The following is a 21,506-nucleotide window of genomic DNA, read 5'->3' on the forward strand; positions in this document are numbered from 1 at the left end:
TTATACTAACCTAGCATCTCCTGACCCATTTTTGATTTAAATATTTAGCCTTGCCACTCCTGAACTATAAGCAACTGCAGTATGCTTACAGAGGCAAAAACATGGGAATATTTTAAAGACATTTTACCTCTTTAGGTAAAAAAAAGGAAAGCATGCAAAATGTATATTGTACAGTACAACACTCACTCTCTCACATACATACTATTTACCACCTTGATATATTTTATGAGAAAGCATTATAGAAATATTTTTATTAAATAAATATATGGAAGGAGTTTTGGTTCAGTGCTTGCGTAAGAAAAAACACTATCTCTGTAGTACCGGCACCTTCCCACTTATATAGGGCTATGTTCCTGGGTACCATGCATATACATGAAATCATGTGTAGTTGGAAACACCAATCTAAAAAGCCAAATTCCACTACAACCGCCCTCTCCAAACCGCCTTCTCAAACTTCAACTCTCCATAGGCATCAAAGGTTGGTGGCAAAGGCTCCTGGAATTGTTAGCCATTTTCCTGTTCTTTTTGAGCTGTTTTTGCCCATTTCACACCTTTCTGCAGTTTAAATCAATTTATTTATTTATTTCCCAGCACCACACACATATATGTGGTTGCACATGAGTTGAACATGCATTAAGTGAGGAGATGCCTGTACTATGTTGCTTTGGGTACCTGTTTTCACCGTGGTGATTCTGTGAAGGAGTTTGTTCCTCTTCCTGTTAAATTTTCTCATCTATGCTAGGGTTACCAGACATTCCTGGGGACAGTCCCCGGAGCTGCAAATCTGTCCCCAGACAAATTCCACCCCGGAATGTCCCCAAATTTGCAAATCTGTCCTTGGGAAACGTGGCAGCGGCAGCCTCAGCAGCCCAGAGTCAGCCTGGTAGCGCAGTTGGCTCTGGCTGGCTTCAGGAGCTGCTCGCTGCTGTGACGCCCACCATTTTTCTTCCCTGGAAGTCCCCACATGGTGTGTCTTGTGCGCAACACATCATATGGAGACTTCCAGAGAGGAAAAATGGCAAGCGCCATGGCATCAGGCAGCGAGCAGCTCCTGAAGCCAGCCAGAGCCAACTGCGCTACCAGGCTGGGTCTGGGCTGCTGAAGCTGCTTCCACCACTGCCAAAGGGGAACTGGGGACGTCCGGTGGTACAGATCTCCTGCCCCTTTCCCCCTTTGTTGTGACTGGTCAGGGGAGGCTTGGGAGTCGCGGCCGACCATTGCCCAGTTTTTTAAAAACTCTGTGCATTTATGTTTCACAGAGTGTGAAAGAAGGGCTTCGCACCTTTCTACAATATGCATGTGTGCTTGGGCCCAGGGTCTTTTGCCTTACCATCCCCACTACTTGACACCCTGTTGCTACTCAGCTTCAAAAAAAAAAAGTGTCCCCGGATTCGTTGAAAAAAATCTGGTAACCATAATCTATGGCTCTTTAAATACCCTTGATCTGCCACTTTCTCCTTCCTTCAGATTTTTTTTTTAAAGAATATTTATTAAAGTTTTCAATAGTAATACAATAAAAAGAAAAAATAACAAAAATACAAAAATAAAAATAATTAAAAACACATAAAGTTTCCATTACTTATTTTTCATTAACTTATTTCCCAGACCTCCTCATACCTCCCTTTTTTGTATTCCAATTCAAATTGTTAGTTCAGCAAATCCTTATCAATAAATTTTAACCTATTTCTAAACCTTTTTTTTCCATATTCTCTTAAAGCATTACAGCTGGAAACCACTTAATTTCTATCCGACATCATTCTAACATTCATTAATTTTGCAATATTTCTGTAAATAGTCTTTAAATTTCTTCCAATCTTCTTCCGCCGACTCTTCTCCCTGGTCTCGGATTCTGCCAGTCATTTCTGCCAATCCCATATAATCCATCACCTTCATCTGCTATTCTTCCAGAGTGGGTAGATCCTGTGTCTTCCAGTATTTTGCAATGAGTATTCTTGCTGCTGTTGTAGCATACATAAAGAACGTTCTATCCTTCTTTGACACCAATTGGCCGACTATGCCCAGGAGAAAGGCCTCTGGTTTCTTCAAGAAGGTATATTTAAATACCTTTTTCATTTCATTATAAATCATTTCCCAGAAAGCCTTAATCCTTGGGCACGTCCACCAAAGGTGAAAGAATGTACCTTCATTTTCTTTGCATTTCCAGCATTTATTATCGGGCAAATGATAAATTTTTGCTAGCTTGACTGGGGTCATGTACCACCTGTAAATCATTTTCATAATATTCTCTCTTAAGGCATTACATGGCGTAAACTTCATACCTGTGGTCCATAACTGTTCCCAGTCAGCAAATATAATGTTATGTCCAACATCTTGTGCCCATTTAATCATAGCAGATTTCACCGTTTCATCCTGAGTGTTCCATTTCAACAGCAAGTTATACATCTTTGACAAAATCTTAGTTTTAGGTTCTAACAGCTCTGTTTCTAATTTTGATTTTTCCACCTGGAAGCCAATTTTTTTGTCCAAATTATATGCCTCCATTATCTGATAATAATGAAGCCAATCTCGCACTTTGTTTTTTAGTTTCTCAAAACTCTGCAGTTTCAATCTATCTCCTCCTTGTTCCAAAATTTCCCAATATTTCGGCCATTTGGCCTCCATATTGAGCTTTTTCTGAGCTTTTGCTTCCATTGGTGACAACCACCTTGGGGTTTTATTTTCCAATAAATCCTTGTATCTTATCCAAACATTAAACAATGCTTTCCTGACACTTCCTTCAGATTCCTTCAGATTAATTAATTTTATAATGAATGATTTTAGAGTGTTGTTTGTGTTGTACTTTTGTACTGTTTTATTGTTGTTAGCTGCCCTGAGCCCGGCTTCGGCTGGGGAGGGCGGGATATAAATAATTTTTTTATTATTATTATTATTATTATTATTATTATTATTATTATTATTATTATATTGAGGGATAAACTTACCCTACAGACCACCGCTCTTGCACAGCCGTGATCTCTTAGTACCGAGTACTCTAGCTACCTTGTCTTGGGTCTGAGACGTGTGGATACAGATGTCCTATTCATGGGCATTTCCCCCATGACTCTTTAGTCTTTTTAAAGTACAGCCATTCATACATATTTGTGTGCTAGTTACAAATTTATGTCCTGTAATTCGCTTTGAGAACCTGAACCACTTGTCCCATCATCTGTGAGGCATACCAAATCAGATGCTTCCACCTAGCTGGCTCTGCAGGTGGAACATGTTTTATTTTGTCTCTACGGCTGTTTCTTTCCAGCATCATTTATGCACATAAGTGTCACGACCACTGACACTTCTTGCACAGTACCTAGGCAGCATGTGATGTCTACAGCCTCCACACCATTCATGCAAGGCGCCATGGGGGGCCCACACCAATCACAAATTCCTATGTTCCTAATCAACTCTTCTGCTACCAGTCTCCTTGCCTCACAGTAGCATGTCCTTGGCATGAGAGGATAGTTCATACCAGAAATGGGACATATCTGAGGAATAATTTTGGATTGCACTGGATAGCTTCCTCAAAATAAGCATAGATGAAGTTGCAGTTGGAATGAAGATACTGTCACCGCACAGAGTGTGCATTTGCCGGGTGCCCAGCATGTGAACAAAATGCAAAGCAGCTGCATCTTAATCCCCTGCAGGCTTATCGCCAGACCTCCAATCAATGGAACAAATCCGACGAATTATGCGGCCTACTGATGTGCCAGATCAAGGCCTGCTTTGTGATCTATTGTGGTCTGACCCTGACAAAGATGTCCTGGGATGGGGAGAAAATGACAGAGGAGTTTCTTTCACGTTTGGAGCTGAAGTGGTAGCAAAGTTCCTTCACAAACATGATTTGGATCTTATATGCAGAGCTCATCAGGTAAAGACCAAATGCTAAGAGTTGATTCTGGGGAAGGAGCCACCAGTTCCTGTGCCCCAGTGGACACCCCTTGGTCCACCACGCAAGAAACTGGTCAGTCTCTCCTATTTTCCCCCCTCCCCCTTCAAGTTCACTTGCCTCAGAACAATGCTTGCTTTACGAGTTCCTGGCCTTGCTGATCTAGCCTTGTCTCTGAATTGCAGAATGACATGAAACAAGCAGCTTGTGAGGTTAATGTGGTTTTGTAGCTAGAAGAATGACTGGGCCCTGGAGGCCTGGATTCATAGGCACAGCCATAGAACTTCCTGCATAGACCACTATGCCACTGTTATTCAGTGTCCCATGGTAAAAGATTTAGATAAATGCTCAGAGCTTCATTCATATATGTATATATATATATAGAGAGAGAGAGATGGTTACAGATCATCACAGAATGGGGTGGGGAGCAGGTGAGATTGGGAGTGGTTTACACTAAGACCATGTCGTGATGACATGGCACAACTGTGGTGAGATTTGAACCAGGGACCTCTGAGATCACGACTTGGGTTAGCAACAACACCAAAGTAATTCTGCTGCACTAGAAGGAGTGGAAGGAGGATTATAAAAAGGTTAGGAGTATTAAAATTATTGCTGTTGTGTGATATTCACCCCCTTTCAATTAATTGAATTGTCTTTGCTTTAAAGGTGGTTGAGGATGGATATGAGTTCTTTGCAAAAAGGCAACTGGTAACTCTGTTTTCTGCCCCAAATTACTGTGGGGAGTTTGACAATGCGGGTGCTATGATGAGCGTGGATGAGACTCTAATGTGTTCCTTCCAGGTACAGTATATTTTTAGGGTTTAGGTGCCTCATTTTCCCCAATAATGTTGCTTCTTTTCACTTTTAAGCCGGTCTTCCTTAAATTAAACCAGAATCATAAGCACTAGCTATTTGAAAATGCGTTCCATTTCCTTTAATCTGTGCTGAGGCACCAGCTTGCCATAAAATAAGTAGGACAGCTGTAATCTGTTCCACCTTGAATTGGATTGTCCAAAGAGTCATGGCTCTTCCCTGCTGCCTAATGCTGGTGATCTGAGAGGAGGCATTGAAAATTGCAAGCAGTGGGAGGGAAAGCAGGGTGACATTTATATCCAAGGTGCTGCTGTTTACCTTTATAGCCCTAAATGGATTAGGCCAGAGGTCCCAGGAGCACCTGTTACTGAATGAGCCTTTCCCATCCCGTGCATTGAGATTCTGGTGGCACCCTGCTTAGCTACTCTCTTAAGTGAAGAAATGTTGTCTTCCTCTTGGAGCAAGGCTGTTTTGGCAATAGAATCTGCATAGACATTCCTGAAGACCCTTCTATTCCCTCTTCCCTTTGGGAGTGGAGGGAGTCGTCTTTTCCTACACTGCAATATTTCAGTAAGGTGAGGCTGTTTAAAATTATTGCCCTGAAAAATAATTGCTTTTGTGTGTGCCAGGACCCTGAATGAATGATTTTACAGCTCTAAGCCACCTAGCCATGCCCATTGGGTGGAAATCACAAAATTATGGGTGTAGAATATATATAGCCAGGTTTTGGGATAACGCCAATAGCCCCCTTCTTGTGCTCTCATCTCTGTTGAGCTGCATACAGTGTTTCCATGCTAAGAAAGAACGTTGTCATTCCAGATTTTGAAGCCTGCTGAGAAGAAGAAGCCCAATGCTAGCCGGCCTGTAACACCACCCAGGGGTATGATCACAAAACAAGCAAAGAAATAATCACTCTTGGCCCTGCCTAGTTGGGACTTGTACTATAGTATAAAATCATTTTTAAAAAACGGTAACTTGTATCTGTCAGCTTGCTAAGACTAGATTAATGTGTTTGTGGGGTTTTTTTTTCTTTTCATTTTGATGGATGGCGTTTGCTGGTTGTAACAGCAAATGAGACTTTCTCCCTTCTCAAGAAGAGTTTTTTAAAATTCTTATGTTCATTTGAAGAGAGAGAAAAATGCTTTTTTCCCTTATTGTTCCAGCTGTATACTTCACAGCAACTTATCCTGTCATTCCGGGTAATTGTACAATTGACTCCTTGAACCTGTACAGACCAGGTGGTGTGTGATGCCTGCTTTTCTTTTAGGACCTTAAGAGGCACTAGTGTGCTGCAAGACTAGGAAACTGATTACTGTCGAATTACATATTGTTTATACGAACCACTGTGAATGTCTTTTATTTTATTGTTTTAAAGGGATTGCTTTTTTTCTTGTCATGTACACTAGTTACGTTGCTGTCAGCATTTTGAAACCACCCCATAACCTTTGCCAGCTTCCCTGGTATGATGTATATTTTAATTCAAGCACACTTCCCTCCCATATACTTCAAAATGACAATTAAAGCCATTATTTTAAAGGTTTGTGTCTCTTTTTGTGAAACCAAAGTGCATAGAGAAAACTTGTTGGCACGGCTCATAGGGATTCATTGGCAGTATCTAAGTCAGGTTTTTTCCTCTGCAGGAAGGACGATGAACTAGCAGAGAGTAATGCTGGGATCAGCTGGGATGCAGGATTAAAGCCTTTTGATACTTCCCCTATATTCAATGTCGAAGCTTGCTACTGTGCTATTTTAGCCAGTTCAGAAACCTGTCACAACCCTAATCTTTTTGAACAGATGACAGTGTACAATACAATGTGGAAAAAGCTTATTAAATGAACAACTTGTTAAATCTTCTCGGTGTCAATTTTATCAGTATTGCATGCATGCAGGGTAGAATGCAACTTTGGGGAAAAATGTTTCACAAAGAAGCTTGAGCCTACCATGCTAATGAGTCCTCCTTAAGAAATTGAATTTGAACAGCAGCTGCTCAAAATGACAGGCCAGGATACACACCTCTGAGCCATTCCTGACAGTGCAGTGACCAACTGGGCCTGGCTGTTCCTCCTGTGGTTCCCTTGTTAGAAAGAGTGAAACCCAGTGCTCCAAGAGCGTAGATTTCAAAGGCGTATCTTCTGGGATGAGCATAGATCAGCTTTGCAACAGCTGGTCAGCTTGCAGGCAAGTCTAGATAATAAGGAACTGTACCTAAAGAGTGCCTGTTTCAGAGTCTACTTGGGTTGGATGGGCACAAGATTTAAGAGGCCTCTCGGGGGTCTTAACTGCCCAGCAGATATGCAGGAAGCAGGCAGGCTGCATGAATTGTCAAAGAAGGCTGTCTTGCCCAGGGGACCAACAGTTGTACAGAGTGTGTGTTCATTCCCTTTGTTTCATACAGTGGAAAAGGAAGGAACCAAAACGTACTGCAGACCAGGGCCCTTTTGTTAACACAATTGAAGATGTACTGCAACAAGCAGAAGTGGAAAAGGGTATGCAGAGCTTGTGCCATCAGCTCTTGAGTGAGTCACGGCTCAGAAGAAACTGCAGATATGCCCCGTATATTCTAAACTGTCTCTCATTCAATTCAGTTGCATAGGTCAAAAGCGGTGAGGGGAGGAATGGTATAGCAGGAGCAAAGGAGCCTAGCCAGTGTAACTGTTGGGTTGATATTCCTTGCTCTTCCCCCCCCCCTCCCTATGCTGAAATAAGTGCTTGAATGCTTGGCATTGCAGCTCTCTGTTCTCCAGCCTTTCTAGTTTACTGCTGGGTCTTGAGACAGTCAAATCCCTAGGATGGGGTAGGATGGAGAGAGAGAACTTTTTCCCAGGCCTTCAAATCTCCAGGAAATGTTAAATCTATAAAATAGTTAATACACATCTAGTTTTTCAAATCCCCAGTTTTCATGAGCTGGCATGGTTGAGAGGAGACCCAGCAGGGTCTCCTAAGGTTGGCACAATAGGAGCTGGAAATTTTGTCGCCTGAGGCAGAGCAGCAACTTTTGTCACATCAAAGTGCATCGTATCCAAGCCCAGTCGAGTTGTTTTGGCACCCGAAGCAGAAAAGCCCCATCCTTCCCATAATAAATAATGATTTGCTGTCTTTTCATTACACCCCAATGAAAGGTGGCCATCTCAATCTGCCTAATGGTATGGCCAGCCCTAAGGCCAGTGAACTGAATTCACCTGTGTGAATAGTGTGTACAGACCTGCCTGTGTGTGAACTGCCAAATGGGTTTGGTGCAAGTTTACACAATTACATTGGAGATAGATCTGGAGTTGGAAAAATTACACCAGGCAAATTTCACAGCCAACATGCATGCATATACAAGTCCACATTGTGTAACCACAATCGTCTCTGAAAAAGCATGCAGATGTAATACTGGGTGGGCTCTTAAGATTGGTTCATAAAAACAGCTTGTCATAAGCTAGAAGTAGCTACCCAGACCTAGCCTTGCTCTGAGGCCTTGTATGATAGCAGATAGATCCAACCTATGAAGAAAACCCACCAATATGCTACGCAAACTCTAATAGGAGTGGCTGGCGAAACCCAGCCAGACGAGCAGGATATAAATATTATGTACAAAACATGGACATTGTCAAATGGCAATAGGGGTATTGGCAGGGGGGAGTCTTAGTGGATTGTTTCTACCTTTACCCCAACCTGTTGAGCCTGTGCATGTTTGTAATATGCTCCCTCTTGAAAAACCTTTCAGTTAATTCATATTAATCTCTTTAGTCAACAAAAAAGATGCCTGGAATGGTTTCTTTTGGGGCTGGTCCAAAATACAGCTGCTGGGGGCAAAGGACAAGGTTGCACCCTATTCCATGTGACTGAACAGTAATTTTATTATTTATACCCCACCCATCTGGCTGGGTTTCCCCAGCCACTCTGGACAGATTCCAGCACATATAAAAACAAAATGTCAAACATTTAAAACTTCCGGATACAGGGCTGCCTTCAAATATCTTCTAAAGTTGTGTAGTTCTTTATCTGCTTGACATCTGGTGGAGGAGGGGACGTTCCACAGGGAAGGCACCACTACCAAGAGGGCCCTCGTATCTGGATCTGTGTCCTGGCTGAACAATGGGGATGCTCCTTCAGGTATACTGGGCCGAGGTCAGCACCAACACTTTGAATTGTGCTCGGAAACGTACTGGGTGTTAAATGGTCCCAGCGGCTATTCTCAGTCACCAGTCTTGCAGCCACATTCTGGATTAATTGTAGTTTCCGAGTCATCTTCAAAGGTAGCCCTAAGCAGGAGATAACCAGAGCATGCACCACTCTGGCAAGACAGTCTGCAAACAGGTTGGGTCTCAGCTGGCATACCAGATGGAGCTGGTAGACAGCTGCCCTGGGCACAGAATTCACCTGCGCCTCCATGGACAACTGTGAGTCCAAAATGACTCCTGGGCTGCACACCTGGTCCTTCAGGGGCACAGTGACCCAATTCAAGACCAGGGAGTCTCCCACACCTGCCTTCTCTGTGTCCTCCAAAAACTACTTCTGCCTTGTCAGGATTCAGCCTCAATCCGTTAACCTCCATCCATCCTCCAGCCAGCTCCAGACACACAGGACATTCACTGCCTTCACTAATTTCGATTTAAACGAGAGGGATAGCTTGGGTATCATATGTTTATTGGTGATTGTCCAGCCCCCACCCCTACACCAATGATCTCTCCCAGCAGAGCCCTGAGACACCCCATAAGTGAGTGCCTAGGGGGTCTGAACACTCAACTCCCAACACCACTTTCTGGACACGGCCCAGGAGGAAGGAGTGGAACCACTGCATAACGGTGCTCCCAACTCCTCTAGGCAGTCCAGATGGATACCACACTACCCAATGGTAGGACTGGTCCCACAAATGACTATGGAAGGAATGAAGGAGGTGTGGCAGGCTGAACCTCAGGCAGTTAAAGATCATAAGACAGGAGCTTGCAGAAACCTAACATGTTCTGAAAAGGGGTTGCTATGAGACAAGCTGCATGATAAAATGATCAGCATTTCCACCTGCAATAAGTGAGTGATGACAATACTTTGCAGGATTGTCTAAATCAGGGGTGAGGATCCTGGTGCCCTGCAGGTGGTTCTGTATTCAACACCACAACATCTCTGGATGCCTGGGTCTGATGGGAGTTCAGCAACATCTAGAGACAGCGTGTTTCTCTACAGAGGCATCCCCTGCTCTCAGGTGGAAATGCATCTTCTAAACAGAGGCATTCTTTCTCATCTTGCATGTTAGCAGGGACTGCTACCGGGGCGCAGCCACTCCGCACGCTTGCAAAAAGGAAAAGGGGGAAAAACGGGCCATCAGGCAACGGGAAAGCGAGAGATGAAACTGCCGCTGACCACAATATGGTTTTCCTCGCCTCCAAATTTCCTCCCGCGATGGAGACACGACGAGGAGGAGGACGATGTTTTTGCAAGCCAAGCAAAGAAAGAAAGGAAACGAAAGGAAATTTCCTGTGCAAAACAGGAACTTGAGCTGGAGGCGGGGTGTACGCCTGGATTTGACCAACCCCCAATCCTCACCCAGCTGGGGATCCAATAAATAAATTCCTGCAAACTTTACTTTCCTGGAAAAGCCCGAGGGGCAGAATGGGAGAGATTCTGGGGCGGGCGGGAGTCGCTTTAGAGTTTTATCTACAGTTTATTTATTTATTGCCCCCAGATGGTCCTCCTCCAAGCCGCCGCAATCCGGGTCGCCGGGACTTGGGCTGCAACTGCGCTCCTCCCTCCTCGTTCTCTCTTTTCATTATGAAAATAAATCCCACTTTATGCACCAATGAATAGCAGGAAGGCGGAGAAAGAGGCGGTGGCAGCAGCCTCGCCATCAGCAGCTGTGCAGCGTCCGGTCTTGGGTAGGCTGGCGGCTCTGGGTCTGCTCCCTGCTGCAGCCAGACACGGTACTGGGGATGGTTTTTGGGGGGGAGCGGGGAGCCAGTGGGCAGGGCAGGGGGGCTCCCGAGCAGCACTGCCCCGCCTCTTGGGGTGGCAAGCTGGAAACATGAACCTGAGGCTCCGGGCATCCCAGGGAGGAAGCGTGCGCAGCCCCCCTGGTCCCCAACTCTGCATGGAGGGGGAACAAGGAACAAGTTTCTTTCCCTCGATTCCCCCCTCGAGGAGCTACTTGGGTGGGGGAACGAAGGGGTGTAGAGATGGTCCCTCCCCGTTCTTTGTGTTAGGTCCCAGAGGCCTCGCCTTCGGGTTTTTGGGGGGCCGCTGGGGGTAGTTTTCTGGTCTTGTGGGCTCCTGGGATTTGGTGAAGTCAGGAAGCGAGGGGTTGCTGGGTCAAAGGAGCAACAGCAAGGAGGGAAAACGAGACAAATAAACGGATGGTCTTAAAGGGGAATGGGTGCGTCCGAGCCAAACCCAGGGTGCATAAAAACAATATTTTAAAATAACTCACATATCTCACCCTTCCCTTGGGGAGCTTTGGGTGGTCTGGAGTGGTTTTACTAAAAGGGTTTGAATATGTTCCCTAAAAATTAGGAGTGGAAAATGGGTTGCCTGGGCCTTAAGGGAGCAAGGCGGCTGTGTCTCCAGATACCCAAATTGTGTGTGTGGATGTGCCTTTTTATATATAGAATCATAGAATTGTAGAGCTGGAAGGAACCCAAAGAGTCATCTAGTCTAACCTCCTGCAGAACATGTTTTAAAACCCTTTCCCCCAGCCTGCGCAAACCTCACCTGATACATGAGGAGTTAAAATGTGGAATTGGCTCTTGACTATTTTGCCTTCCTACCTTGTTTGATCCTTGGCAGTCTAACTTCCTCTCTCTTTTTTAAGTGTATTAAAATTGCATCTACCCATAGCACCAAAATTTTCTAGGTGTGGTGTAGGGTTCAGGAGTGGTGCGGTGCCATGAGGAAGCCTGGAGTGTGAATGTGTGAATCCTAGAGTTGGAAGTGACCCGCAATATCATCCAGCAACACAGGAATCCTGGACTTCTTCGTGTTGGCTCATTGGTCCTAGACAAGAGACCCAGTTTACCCCTTCCTGTCTCTGGCTTTGCAACAAGACTCAGGTAGCGAAGTCCTGTGGAGAGTGTATTAACATGGTCTGTGTGTGTGGTTTGGGAGCTGCACAGTCAGGGGAAAAACAATGCTGTCCAGGGTTGTAAAGACTGCAGAGAGAATAATTGGGTGCACTCTTCCCACCTTAGATAAAATCTGTGCTTCCGGGTGCCATAAGAAAGCTGCAGAGATAGCACAGGATAGTGATCTCTTTCAGATTCTGCCTTCTGGAAGAAGGTACAGGGTTATAAAGACTAGGACTAGCCGTCTGAGAAACAGTTTCTACCCAAATGCGTTTTTGGTTTTAAACGCAGTATAAGGAGTCTCTATGGGAGTATATTGCATTCATAGCTGTCAACTTCCAGATTTGAAAATAAGGGATCAGCAGCCTCACCTGTCCTGGAGACAGTCTACGGGATATCTAACAATCCCGGATAGCAGCAGGAAGCAGCGGGAAACGGCGCTGAAATAAGGGAATTTCCCGCAAAAAAAAGGGAAGGTTGACAGCTATGATTGCATTTAAAAATGGGGTATCAGAGTTTTTAGGGGGCTAACCAGGTTGGGATAGCTGGGGTAGCAGGCTTGTTGGTTTTTGAATGTCTTACGTAGATTTTTCAATTTCGTTGTTCTGTATGGGACAATGACAATAAAGATTATTGTATTGTATCGTATCGTCCTGATGGGAGCTGGAGAGAACCCATGCGCAGGGCAACCGATTCTCCATTCCTGTCCAGCTGTCCAGGTCAGCAGCCTGTGTTAAAAGAGCTCTCGGGATAAGGTAATAAGAGATCACTAGCCATGATGCCTCTGGGCTACTGAGAGTGGCATGACACCTCTGGATATCCCTTGCTGGGGGGCAAAGTGGGGCAGGGACTGCTGTGTTTGTCTCCTACCTGCAGGCTTCCCAGTGTTGGCCACTGCGAGAACAGGAGTCCGGATGCTGATATTTAATGATAGCAACCATTGCTGACAACGGGGGGGGGAGAGGCTCAGGCCCCCTCAGCCTCTCTATCTGGCCCTCGGGACAGTCTCCCTCACTTGCCCTTAAGAGCCCTGAACTAAGACAATGCCTCTTGTCTGCTTGCCTTGGTCATTTGACCTTTGCCTGGTTGGAAAATAGAAAGGTGAGAGCCCCATCCATTGCCCTGCAGAATCTTTTGCCTCTGCCCCCCCCCGGCATGCGGCCCCCAGAAAGTTTCCCACAAGGCAGTGCAGCCTGGAGAATCTCCCCCTCCCCCACCTGACTTGTTGCCTGCTCTTCCTCAAAGCGAGGTCCAAGGCAACTAACAACAAAATGCAAAAGAGAATAGTAAAAACAGCAAAAGCAATATAACCTTTCAAGAAATTAGTTGGCATCAAAGATAATTGGCCCTGTTCAAAGCAGTTGGCAGCACGATAAAGCAAAGCTACGAAGCCCTTGGGGACAATCCAGCAAAGACTCTTATCAGGACTAGATTCCCACCCCCCAATTTCATCTGATCCTGCAGGGCTCCTCTGAAATATTTATTGCACGGGCGTTGAGCAAAGGTGCTGCTGTCTGATCTGGGCCCATGATGGGAAAACAGTCAGCAAGTCATCATGAGCACAGTGCAACCTCAGCAGCCCTGCAGAAAGTTAAATTCACGAGGCTACTCTCTGTTCCTGTGAGATTTGTGTTTGTGTGTGTGTGTTTTGGGGCTCAGGTGTAGAGTATGTTTCACATTGCGCTCTTTCAATGGCTCTTCTGCCATTTTCCATGCTGGGCTCCTTTAGCAGGACGGGCAGGATATAAATGAGTTGGAGGAAAAGGAGAGCCTGAGAAGGACGTGGAAGGCACAGCAGAAATCAAATGGGAGCAAACAAGGGAGCCCAAGGTGTTTCAGACCTTGGTGGTCCTCTTGCCGGGACGTTCAGAGGAAAACAGAGCCAACATTCTGATTTCCGGCCAGGCATCTACGGTATTCTAACTTGTTTGCCCAAAGTGACCAGTAAGGTAGCAAAAGGGGAGGAAGCCACCTTGGGCTGTGTCCAGTTGCCATTAAGGGTGGCACAATGGGAAAATTTGATCCACTCACAGGAAACTCCAGCATGCAAAACCCCAGTTGGAAGGCGTGTCTGCTCCTGTTCTGTTCAATGGGGCTTACATAGGAAGACCCCTCTGGACATCTTGGCCATGCGTAGGGCTGGCAAGATTTTTTTTTGCTGCTCCCAGTGACTTTACTTGGTTTGGTGTCATCCTCCTACTCTCCTCCCCACCTAGCTACAAAATCAATTGCTAGGTAATTCGTAACTACGCGATGTTTGTTTATCAATATTTAATACACAAAAGAATTTATAAATGCCTTCTTAAAGGTAAAGGGACCCCTGACCATTAGGTCCAGTCGTGACCGACTCTGGGTTTGTAGCGCTCATCTCGCTTTACTGGCCAAGGGAGCCGGTGTACAGCTTCCAGGTCATGTGGCCAGCATGACTAAGCCGCTTCTGGCGAACCAGAGCTGTGCATGGAAACGCTGTTTACCTTCCCGCCGGAGTGGTACCTATTTATCTACTTGCACTTTGACGTGCTTTCGAACTGCTAGGTTGGCAGGAGCAGGGACCGAGCAATGGGAGCTCACTCCGTCACGGGGATTTGAACCGCCGACCTTCTGAGCGGCAAGTCCTAGGCTCTGTGGTTTAACCCACAGTGCCACCCGCGTCCCTAAATGCCTTCTTAATTTGCTTTAAAATATTTCTCTTTTGGAACTTTAAAAGCCGTAGAAGAGACGTTCAGACAGCACAGTCAGGCCTTCTCTCTTTCTCTTTCTCATTTTTTGGTCAATTAAAATGCAGCCCAAAGCCATTGTTGCTGCCATGCTGGCAAGAGATTTGCGGTTCAACGTCTACCCAAAGTGGCGGGGAGTGTTGTGACCATTTTGTAGATCCCAACTCCCATCATTCTTGTCTGGGGCTGATGGGAATTGCAGACTAACAGCACCTAAAGGGGACCCCTGGCCATTAGGTCCAGTCGTGGCCGACTCTGGGGTTGTGGTGCTCATCTCGCTTTATTGGCCGAGGGAGCCGGCGTACATGTGGCCAGCATGACTAAGCCGTTTCTGGCGAACCAGAGCAGCGCACGGAAATGCCGTTTACCTTCCCGCTGCAGAGGTACCTATTCATCTACTTGCACTTTGACGTGCTTTCGAACTGCTAGGTTGGCAGGAGCACACCGTTTACCTTCCCGCCAGAGTGGTACCTATTTATCTACTTGCACTTTGACAAGCTTTCGAACTGCTAGGTTGGCAGGATCAGCACCTGGAGGACCACAAATTCCCCATCCTGTGTGTGTGTGTGTGTGTGTGTAATTTCAGCCTTAAATAGGGCTGGGGAACTTGTGGCTCTCCAGGTGCTGTTAGACTCCAGCTCCCATCACGACTAAACACTTCAGGTTGCTTACCTCCTTCGCTAAGTGAGGAAGAAACCTTTCAAGGGCCCTTCAATGTTAATGAAAATATCCCTGTGTTTGGAGGTAAACACAGCTGGATGCTTAAGGTGACGGTTGTGACATCTCTGTGTGATGCAATTTTGTTCAGTTTTAAATTTAGTGCAGTTGATGTTAGAGGTCACGGTTAAGGTGTGGTACCTGTCATCATGACGGTAACTCATGTCCTGGGTTGTGACATTCAGACTGAGGTGTGCTTGGTCTTGTTATTCAGCTCACTGGTAAATATGGGTGTGAGTCAAACATAAATAAATCACTATGTAGCAAATTACATGGAAATGCCAAGTCAGAGAAGTGTAAAGGGGATCAAACCGGTTTTTTGCCCTCGTAACTTTTTAAACGACTCTTTCTAATAAATTATAACATATTTCATGGAAATAACATTGCAACTGTAGTTCATGAATCATAAAACAATAGTAAGACAGTTGTGTGGACAATGCCATATAAAATCTGCTAGTAACCCACAATACAGAAGGGAAAGTATGGATGCAGCTTAGCTATATAATTATTATTACAATAAATTATAAAAAAAAGTATTGTCTTCTAAAGTAACCTTGAAAAGTCATTCAGTTTCTCCAATAACATGGTGTCTCAAATCTTTTTTAACCATTTTGAAATGGTTTGTTATCTGTAAAGCTTTCCATTATGTGGCAATACAGATAAGATCAATATAGGGACCGGCCCTGCTGTTAGGTAGGGTGAGGCAGCTGCCTCAGGCAGCAGATTTGGCGGGACGGGAGAGGAAATGGAGGACAGAGCTGTGGGTGCTGTGTGGCCCACCGTCCCATTCTCCAAACTGCTTTGCTGCCTTTAGTTGCAGCAGAGGACACTCTCCAGCCATCAGCACCAAAGTAAGATTCAACGGCCTATCAGTGGTCATCTGTGCACAGAACTGGGATGGCCAAATACCTTTTTCCTAGATGCCTGCCCCCTTAAAAAATAAAATTGCCAAGCGCGTAAACCTGAATGTGTGTAAGTTGTGAGTTACTTGTACTCTGGTGAGATGCTAGTTGGGGCAGCGCCTGGACTTGTGTTGAGTAGCTCATTGTATCCTTTGTACAATGGCAGTAAAAAAAGAACAAAGAACTTTCCCAGTCCTACTAGCCTTTTGAGATAGCATTTCACTTAAATGAAATCAAATGCTATCTCACAAGGCTAGTGGCTGGCAAAGGCACATTTTATCAGAAAGTGTCTGAAGTCAGAAATGGCTGTGTGATGACCCCCTGGAATTTGCATTCCGAGTCTTCCTTTTCTGCAAGCTCAGGACATTTGAGTGGAGAATCTTTAACCAGGCAAAATTCTTTCTTCGGGCTTTAATGAGAGATGGGTGGAGGGAGGTATTAATAGGGCCAGGAGTGTGTAGCTCTTCTGAGCAAAGGGTTCAAAACCTGCCTGCCAGGGTGTTTGTAGCAAAAAAATGGGACGGAACAGAAAAGCTGGCCGTAATAATAATAATAATAATAATAATAATAATAATAATAATAATATTTATACCCCGCCCTCCCCAGCCAAGACCGGGCTCAGGGCGGCTAACAACCAATAATAAAAACAAGTTGATTAAAATACAATTTAAAAGATTAAGATACAACATTAAAACATTAGGGTGCAATCTCTTCATAGGAGGAGAAAGGAAAAAGAAATAGAGGGAGGGAATCAAACTGATTCTAAGCCAAAGGCCAGGTGGAACAACTCTGTCTTACAGGCCCTGCGGAAAGAGATCAGATCCCGCAGGGCCCTGGTCTCATGAGGCAGAGCGTTCCACCAGGCCGGAGCCAGTGTTGAAAAGGCCCTGGCTCTGGTTGAAGCCAATCTAACTTCCTTAGGGCCCGGGACCACTAGGGTGTTGCTCTTTATGGACCTTGAGGCTCTCCGTGGGGCATACCGGGAGAGGCGGTCCCGTAGGTACGAGGGTCCTAGGCCGTGAAGGGCTTTAAAGGTCAAAAGCAGCCCCTTAAACCTGACCCTGTACTTCACCGGGAGCCAGTGCAGCTGGAAAAGCACTGGGTGAATATGCTCCCATGACAGAGACCCTGTGAGGAGCCTCTGTATCACCACTCCCGAAAGAATGCAGAGTGCCTGTGCAAACTTAAATGTTTTGATGCAAATATAGAAATGAGGCCTGTCGTTTAAAGTGAATTGCATCTGTGCCATGGGGGAAGTCTTGTCTCGGTGACCTGTGTGTCCCCTAAGCTGACTGTGTGGAGGCTAACTGTGAATGAGCTGGTTCAAGGTGCCTTCTCTCTTCTAGGAGGGGGGTGTCTTTATCCCCCCCCCCATTCTAACATGGAATGGAAAGTCCTTCAAATCTTCTTCTTCTTCTTTGGCGATCCCTCGTAGCCGAGTAAGATTGTCTTCCATAAACACGGTTTTAACAATGAGTCCGTAAGTGACTGTGGAGGCCAGTTCTGGATCCACACGTCCTTCCACAGTGGGGACATTGGTTTCTGGGCAGGAGTTGATCACGGTGTGGATTTGCCAAGCGTGCCTTCCTCTTAGCACATTTCTCCCTTATGTTCTGAGTTTGAGTGTCTTCAAAGCCCATGACATCTTTGGTAAAGGCTGTTCTCCAACTGGAGCGCTCGCAGGCCAGTGTTTCCCAATTGTTGGTGTTTATCCTACATTTTCTTAGATTTGCCTTGAGAGAGTCTTTAAACCTCTCGTTGACCACCAGCATTACGCTTTCCATTTTTTAAGTTCGGAATAGAGTAGAGTAGAGGAATAGAGGACTGTCAACGAGAGCCAGTGTGGTGTAGTGGTTAAGAGTGGTGGACTCGTAATCTGGTGAACCGGGTTCGATTCCCCGCTCCTCCACATGCAGCTGCTGGGTGACCCTGGGCTAGTCACACTTCTCTCAGCCCCACTCACCTCACAGAGTGTTTGTTGTGGGGGAGGAAGGGAAAGGAGAATGTTAGCCGCTTTGAGACTCCTTCAGGTAGTGATAAAGCGGGATATCAAATCCAAACTCTTCTTCTTCTTCCTGGGATTTGTTTCCAAACCTGAGGAGATCAGTGGCCTCAATGAGCCAGCGGCTTTCTGGGCAGCTGCCCCCATCATGCCATCCACCCATCACAAGGGCATGATTCTGGGCAGCGGGACCTAGGGAAGCGAGCAGGACTGGCACATGACAGCAAGCCCCCAGTGCCAAGTTACACTTTGGGTCCGGTATCAGCACCCACCATGATTTTGCAGGGGAGTCTGTCCCTTTTGGGAGGTGGGTGGCGCTGTGGTCTAAACCACAAAGCCTAGGACTTGCCAATCAGAAGGTCGGCGGTTCAAATCCCCGCGACGGGGTGAGCTCCCGTTGCTCGGTCCCTGCTCCTGCCAACCTAGCAGTTCGGAAGCATGTCAAAGTGCAAGTAGATAAATAGGTACCACTCCGGCGGGAAGGTAAACGGCATTTCCATGCGCTGCTCTGGTTCGCCAGAAGCGGCTTAGTCATGCTGGCCACATGACCCGGAAGATGTACGCCGGCTCCCTCACCCAATAAAGTGAGATGAGCGCCGCAACCCCAGAGTCGGTCACGACTGGACCTAATGGTCAGGGGTCCCTTTACCTTTTACTTTCCCTTTTGGGATTTCTAGCTTGCTAGGCTCAGTGCCCTCTCCAACGTACAGAACGATAGCCACACCTGGCATGCCCTTCTATCCTTCCTATAGAGCAGTGTTTCCCAAACTTGGCTCTCCAGCTGCTTTTGGACTACAATTCCTATCATCCCTGACCCTGCTAGCTAGGGATGATGGGAGTTGTAGTCCAGAAACAGCCAAGTTTGCGAAATACTGCTACAGAGCTTATAGCCAGAGATACCTATGCCCCACTGGTTCTCTCTGTTCCACCAGGTTTCTGTGATGCTCACTGTATGGGGGGGGCGGGGTTGTGTGGAGAGAGTCTCTTCCTTTAAATTCCTGGGAAGTGAAGACCTCCCTTGGAAAAACAATATAACTCAGGTGGTTAGGAAGGCCCAACCGAGACTCCATTTCCTCAGGGTCTTGCGAAAGAAGAATTTTAAACAACAATTGATGACCTCCTTTTACCGGTCCACAATAGAAAGTGTCCTCTCATATTGTAGCACAGTGTGGTACGTTGGCTTGACAGCCACAGACAGAAAGTCTTTACAGAGGGTGGTGAACACAGCACATGATATCATGGGCTGTCCCTTAAGTCCGCTAGATGACATCACAAGGGATCGTTGCCTTAGGACAGCGAGAAAAATTCTCATGGACAATTCACACCCCGGCCAGCACCTCTTTAATCTTCTACCCTCAGGCAGGAGATATAGAAGTCTAATCAGCTGTACCAACAGGCTAAAAAACAGTTTCTATCCGTCGGCTGTTAGGCTGCTGAATGGAAAATAATATAGTGCAACCGACTTTCAGGGTTGGTGTGTCGTGTGACAAGCACACAGAGTGCAATGAGATTGAGTGTTTGTGGGGGGGGGAGAATCTTGATTAATTTCATTGTACACAGGTTGTACATTGGCAATAAAGGTATTATTCTTATTATATCCATGTTGTCCTCTAAGACCTGGCACCCCAGTTCTCCCATCTTGGCTTGGAGGCTTATAAACCCTAGGATAAAGCCTGCATCTTAAATTTGGCCTCTCCAAATTCGATTTCCATTTAAGGTGGCACAGTATTCTTCTTTTTGTCATTGTTTCTAGATGCCTCCCAAACCTATGACAGTTGAAAAGCGCTCCATTTCTGCCAGTGCCTGGAGTGGAGAATGCTTTGTTCTTAAGGGTCAGTTTGCTCTAACCACTGCGCTACAGTAGCTAAGAACAAAGCACTTGGGTTTGGGCCAGCTGACAGCCCTGGAACTCAGCCCTTTATAATAATAATAATAATAATTTATTATTTGTACCTCGCCCATCTGGCTGGGTTTCCCCAGCCACTCTGGGCAGCTTCCAACAAGAAGAACTTCAATAGTAGCGAATCCTCCGGAAAAACAATCTCTCAAAGAACCAGTTGATGGCATTTTTACCATTGTACTGTGGAGAGTGTATTAACTTCTGGTCTGTGTGTCTTGTCTGGGAGCTGCACGGTCAGGGGAAAAACAATGCTGTCCAGGGTTGCAAAGACTGCGGAGAGAATAATTGGGTGCACTCTTCCCACCTTGGATCAAATCTATGCTTCCAGGTGCCATAAGAAAGCTGCAGAGATAGCACAGGATAGTGCGCACCCCAGAAATGTTCTCTTTCAGCTTCTGCCTTCTGGAAGAAGGTACAGGGTTATAAAGACCAGGACTAGCCGCCTGAGAAACAGTTTCTATCCAAATACGATTTTGGTTTTAAACGCAGTATAAGGAGTCTCTATAGGAGTATATTGTATTTTAAAATGGGGTTTCAGAGTTTTTAGGGGTTTTTGAATGTCTTCTGTAGAATTTCATTGTTCTGTATGGGACAATGACAATAAAGATATCGTATCGTAGTACAAAGCAGGGGGGGGAGTTGCTTTCCTTTCCCTCCCACCCCCAAAGTACCCACCCACCTGAGACCCAAACTGCTCTAGGAGGCTTCTGTTGTGGGGCGAGAAGACACACTGCAAGACTTTGTTTTGAGGCCTCCTCTTCTTTCCCATTGTTTTAAACCCATTGATAGTGAGCAGGTGAGCAGGCGTCTTTCAGAGTGTGTTGTGACCCCTCACTTTTGGGCCTGCCTGAAAGCCCTCCCATGGCGGTTATTTTATGAAATGTTTCTACAGTGGTACCTCAGGTTAAGTACTTAATTCATTCCGGAGGTCCATACTGAACCTGAAACTGTTCTTAACCTGAAGCACCACTTTAGCCAATGGGGCCTCCTGCTGCCGCCGTGCCGCTGGAGCACGATTTCTGTTCTCAACCTGAAGCAAAGTTCTTAACACAAGGTACTATTTCTGGGTTAGCGGAGTCTGTAACCTGAAGCATCTGTAACCCGAGGTACCACTGTAAAATGGTCTGCACGAGGGTCTGCATCCATTGTTGGCCTTCCTCAAAACAGATCCATTGAAATGAATGAACATTGGTAACAAGGGTCCATTAATTCCAGTGAGTCTATTCTGAACAAAAACCGGTTGGCTGCAATCCTTGGTGGGCACAAAGACTTTTGTGTTGGCATTTTTTTCAAAAATAAAAATAAAATTGGGTTGTGTTTAATGTGGACATAGTTCTTCATGAGGTTTTAAAAACTAAATTAATTTTTTGAACAAGGACAAGCACAGCTCCTCACAGAATACTCTGCAGTTTTATTTTTATTTTTGCAACGTAACCTTGAAGCGTACCCAAGATGAGACCACTGGATTTTCTGGCAACTTGCTTTGCTTCTTCTAAAATATCTTTGAGGGAAAACCACAAAACAGGATGGGGTGTGTG

General features: G+C 45.7%; 2 protein-coding genes across 4 annotated transcripts in view; both read left to right on the forward strand.

The window, feature by feature from the left end:
• The window catches only part of PPP1CC (protein phosphatase 1 catalytic subunit gamma), a 45,697-nt gene that overhangs the window by 16,724 nt on the left and 7,467 nt on the right, over positions 1 to 21,506 (forward strand). Inside the window, exons 5-8 of one of the 3 annotated variants that reach the window (XM_053401293.1) lie at positions 3,642 to 3,865; positions 4,550 to 4,684; positions 5,516 to 5,576; positions 10,362 to 10,498. In XM_053401293.1, coding sequence (XP_053257268.1) covers positions 3,642 to 3,865; positions 4,550 to 4,684; positions 5,516 to 5,576; positions 10,362 to 10,483 — 542 coding nt within the window. In that variant the 3' untranslated portion in view covers positions 10,484 to 10,498. Of the gene's footprint in view, positions 1 to 3,641; positions 3,866 to 4,549; positions 4,685 to 5,515; positions 5,577 to 6,340; positions 6,465 to 10,361; positions 10,499 to 21,506 lie in introns of those variants that run through there. The other 2 variants (XM_053401295.1, XM_053401294.1) reach the window with 2 other exon arrangements.
• Positions 16,931 to 21,506, forward strand: part of LOC128419976 (cytochrome b-c1 complex subunit 6, mitochondrial-like) — a 58,457-nt gene continuing 53,881 nt past the window's right edge. The window contains exon 1 of the mRNA XM_053401314.1: positions 16,931 to 16,941. The gene's annotated coding sequence lies outside the window, so the exon portion shown is untranslated. The remainder of the gene's footprint in view (positions 16,942 to 21,506) is intronic.

This window comes from Podarcis raffonei, chromosome 8 (genome assembly GCF_027172205.1).
Source record: "Podarcis raffonei isolate rPodRaf1 chromosome 8, rPodRaf1.pri, whole genome shotgun sequence".
NCBI classification, from domain to species: domain Eukaryota; kingdom Metazoa; phylum Chordata; class Lepidosauria; order Squamata; family Lacertidae; genus Podarcis; species Podarcis raffonei.